Raw genomic sequence first — 4,329 nt, forward strand, 5'->3', positions numbered from 1 at the left:
TATATATCCCTAGTTCTTAATAGGCGGCCCGCGGGCCAAATTTGGCCCGCATGGTCATTTAATCTGGCCTGCGAGGAAAAAAAAATTACATAATACATTTTCATTATAATTAAAATAAAATAATCTGATAAATTACATAAAATGACCAAAATGGACCAAAATATATATATATATAAAATAATGCACATTAATCTTCATAGTCTGTGTTATTGAAATTTGTTATGCATAGACCTAACGAAATATTGTAATATTGTCTCAAATAGGTGCGATTCCATTTGGCCCGCGAGAGCTTCTCTAAAAAAAAAAATTGGACTGTCAAAGAAATTAATTAAGAACCAGGGATAGATATATACTTTCAAATTTTCTGATTTGAATGAATAGAACCATGTAGACCAATAGTTTTAGAGAGTGCACTAATACAATGTCTTCATCTCTCCCTTAAGTGGCAAGCGTAACAATGTATTTAAGAAACATGTTGCCAAGTAAACATAAAAGTAGGCACCATATAACAGCAAGCAAGGTTTATACTCATTTTAGTAGAAAAACCATACCTTGCAAGGTGGCAGAAACTAATGAAGAACTGGAAGAACTAGTTGAAGAAATAGGTTTTACATAACTACGTCTGACGTTCCTTAAACGCTCTTCAATCCAACCCGTGGCAGAATGCCTGCCCTTTCCAGGTGTGTACCATGCCTCCTGTAAAGTGAAACCTTATTCTTAATATAGCTCTTATATAGCTTTTCATTTTCGTATAGCTAGCTTTTAGTTTGCCTCTTTTAACTTGTTTTCTTAAATTGATTAGACTATTATTTCGCAATAGCTTTAGGAATACTATTTTGGCATATATAAAAATTTTGATTTTCTTTCATAATATTCCCAACATTGTGAAAATAATTAAAATCATCATTACTAAAGTCAGTTTTATGTTTATTGATAATAAATTAATAGTTACTACAGTCTTTAAATTTGAAATTCTGGATCACTATAGTCATGAGAAAGATGTCATCAGTAAGCAGCAGATGGCTGAAAGAAATACTTTTTTCAGGCACACCATCATTTTTCAAATGGTGAGAGCAAATAAACAATAGTTTTTTCATGCCTTATTAAAAAAAATTGGAAAGTGCCCTACTACAGTGTACTACTGTACGAATCTATGAAAAATGGTGGGGTTGGGGTGCAGAAAAAATATAGGGATTCATAAATAATAACTTTGAGTCGGTTATAGACTTACAAATCCATGGCCCTCATCATCCTTTAGTGATGGGAACTCCTCAATGATGGCCCTAGCCATTCTTTTCTTTACTTCACAGCTGGGTCTGTTGATAGTGAAAATGAGTTACAACAAGGGAGTGATTACATTATGAAATATGATAGTAACAATGACATTTATATAAATAAATAATAATTCCACAGAATATCATCACACTATTGAAGACAATCATAGAACAATTAATACCTATCTCCAAAGTGATTGATGATTTCAGCAACAACAATCCTAACAAATTGTAATCTACTTTTTCTTGTCATTCCATCACTATCTATTTCGGCAATGATTGATCGCCCAACATGAGAATTCTCCAGCAAAGCTCGAACATTCTAAAAAGATAGAAAACACTTTCAGTCTAATAAACAATTCAATTTTTTTGTTTTGCTTTTTAAAATTATACAATTTTTATGGAGGATAAGAATAAGGCAAGATTTTTTAATCCTTGTTTCACGAAACTTATTTTTTAAAGCTTGAGATAAGCATAAACTTTTTTTTTTTTAAAGCAGATAGCTTGCCAAAACCATCCCGACAGAGGAGAAAATAAAATAAGTTTTATATTTTTTATTGAAATTTCCATTTTTTAGTGGCGGTGGGTGTGCTAATTGATCAAAAATAAAATTTTATTTTATTCCAAACCATCAATATTTGCGGGCTGCACATTGGCTAAACAAGTTATAAAAAAATGTCTTCCCATAGTAAACAAGTCTTAGAGGATGTTTGGTTTGGCACGTAAAAAATCCTAGTTTAATATTATACCAAAATAAATGCTACAAGTTATTACTAAATATTCTACATTCTAGCTTCCTAGTGACACTTACGAAGTCAGACTTGACCTTCTTTCCAATATTTTTTTCAATTGAATGTGAGGAGCTAGAACTGCTCATGCTCTCATCTTCAGTGGACAATGTCTCTTCTGTATGACTGCGCTTCTGTGGATGCTGAAATATAAAAATGGAAGGAACAAATTACAGTTTTTTGTCGTTACATATTACAACCCAATTGATTTTATGCGATTCCTTGGGGGGTGGTAGCTTCGGTTAATATTTCAATTAATACTTGATGGAAGGTAGAATACTTACAGTGTCAGTTTACTTGGAATATCTATGTGTGTATTCTGTTTATCATCTTCTATTAGCAATAATATTCAACTCAAGTTTTGATGCCCATCAATCAGTAAATCATTAAACAGTATTCACAATGTGGGTGTTACGTTTGAATTTCCCATGTAACAAGGTTTGAATAAGTTTATGTTATAGAAACTCAAAAAAATAAAAATAAAAATAAAGACTGCATATATGCACATTTCAATGATTTGACGTAAGTCTAGTGGATCCGATGTCTTAAAGTAATAAAAAGATATGGCTCTTGTGTCTGGTCATATGATTTAGCTGCATGATATGTCTCGAAATCAAGCAGATCTTCTATACATGTCATGCTATATATTCCTTCCTCTACAGGTTTCTGCACTACATAGGAATGGGTGTGTCGATCAAACTTTACAATTTGAAATGGCTCAGTAATCAATTTAATTCCATTTTCCATACAAACCACATAAACAATCCTCTGAAACACAGGCTCAAGGGTGTCTGTTTTACTAGTAATAACAACCATATTCTTTTGATACCTTTGTCCATGCACAACACACCACTTTGCAACATAGATATCATCCATTAATTGGACACCCATCAAATTCTCCAAAATTTCACCATTTTCTAAATTTGCCAGAAGAATAGATGACCCTGGTCCAACTTCCTGGTCTCTCTGAACCAGATTTTTTCCACCAATCATATTGTAACAGAAGTACATCTGTTGTCTGTAGCTGAGCGTCTTTAGAATGTTCCTGAAATTGCACACAATATGACCAAGACGTTTAAAGAAATTATGCTTGGCTTCAAACCGCATAGCCCAATAGTGTCTAAGGGGCCCAAGCATGCGTATTTGTCGAGGGTAATGGGTCATAAAGTGGTGCTTGGGCTTTAGATGACGCATTGGGAATAACTTCAAAAAGTGCTCATGGTGATCTTTGATAACATGCTTAAGAAAGTATGTATCATCTACAGTTACCTCATAGGAAAATATGATATCCATGCAGTCTAATAGTAGCAATAACAATTCAAAGTATTCATTATCTTCAGGTACTTTATCCCCAATCAGAAGAGGCAAATGGCGAATTAAGCACCACATCTGTGCAGCTTTTTGATGAGCAGCGCTATCTGGGTTTCGCAGCTTTGAAGCAGAAATCACTGAAGGTTTATTTTTTAAATCGCATAAACCATAATCAAAGCTAGTAATTCTGCTGTTTAATAAATCAAGAGTGAAATAGTTGTCTTCTATAAGTGCAGCAAGAACAAGATGAACTTCCAAACTGCAAACTCCTTCTAAAAGGTCATGCATTATGTCTGGGGAGAAGTTCTTTGTTACATGGAAATTATGAAGTTCATTCAAAGGACATGATGATTTTATACCAGTTTGTGAAGGGTCATTCTGAAGCACATCTACTTCATAATTATCTCGTGTTCGAAGCAAGTCTTGTTGCTCAACTAACGAATACTGCAAGTCATTTCTATGCATCTTGCAGTGCCTACAACAATAGTTGCCCACAAAACTTTCCACAAATCCACAAATACCATTGACACCAAGGTTGTCACCAGTAAGTTGAGCAATGCTACCTTTGACAATTCCACTATATACATCACTATTAATGTAAACACCTACAGTCTCTAACTCTATGAGATCATTTACAAGGGGAAGCATAACATCATCATAACCATATGTTTTCACATCTCTTGCATTGAACATTGCAACAAGGAAGCAATTTGCCAAGGTTGAACGGTATTTTGGGGGTATGTTCAGTATTGTGCAGTAGACAACACAAATCTTATGGAGACCTGCCTTAGAACCGAGAGGATTGACAACTTCACACTCATCGATGTATATGAGAAGCTGAATGTTTAATGGATTGGAAAAAAGATTGTCTCCTCTACAAAATTCACCATCCTTAAAATGGATATGAAACGGTTTCTAGAAATCCAAAATCTTGTCATCATTGTTTAGAAAGTCAT

The 4,329-nt window shown here is 33.9% G+C and overlaps 2 protein-coding genes across 2 annotated transcripts; both read right to left on the bottom strand.

The window, feature by feature from the left end:
- Positions 1-551: 551 nt before the first annotated feature.
- Positions 552-2,208, bottom strand: LOC117113393 (the record flags this gene model as incomplete). Its single annotated transcript, XM_033256710.1, has 4 exons — positions 2,086-2,208; positions 1,457-1,596; positions 1,232-1,316; positions 552-696 (listed from the first exon to the last, which is right to left on the bottom strand). Coding segments are annotated over exons 1-4 (436 nt in total), but the record flags the coding sequence as incomplete, so codon positions are not given.
- A 382-nt stretch (positions 2,209-2,590) lies between these two features.
- LOC117113392 lies at positions 2,591-4,264 on the bottom strand (the record flags this gene model as incomplete). Its single annotated transcript, XM_033256709.1, has 1 exon — positions 2,591-4,264. A coding segment is annotated over one exon (1,674 nt), but the record flags the coding sequence as incomplete, so codon positions are not given.
- Positions 4,265-4,329: the final 65 nt, after the last annotated feature.

This window comes from Anneissia japonica, unplaced genomic scaffold (assembly GCF_011630105.1).
Source record: "Anneissia japonica isolate Jap-2015-1 unplaced genomic scaffold, ASM1163010v1 scaffold68082_len4329_cov267, whole genome shotgun sequence".
NCBI lineage: Eukaryota > Metazoa > Echinodermata > Crinoidea > Comatulida > Comatulidae > Anneissia > Anneissia japonica.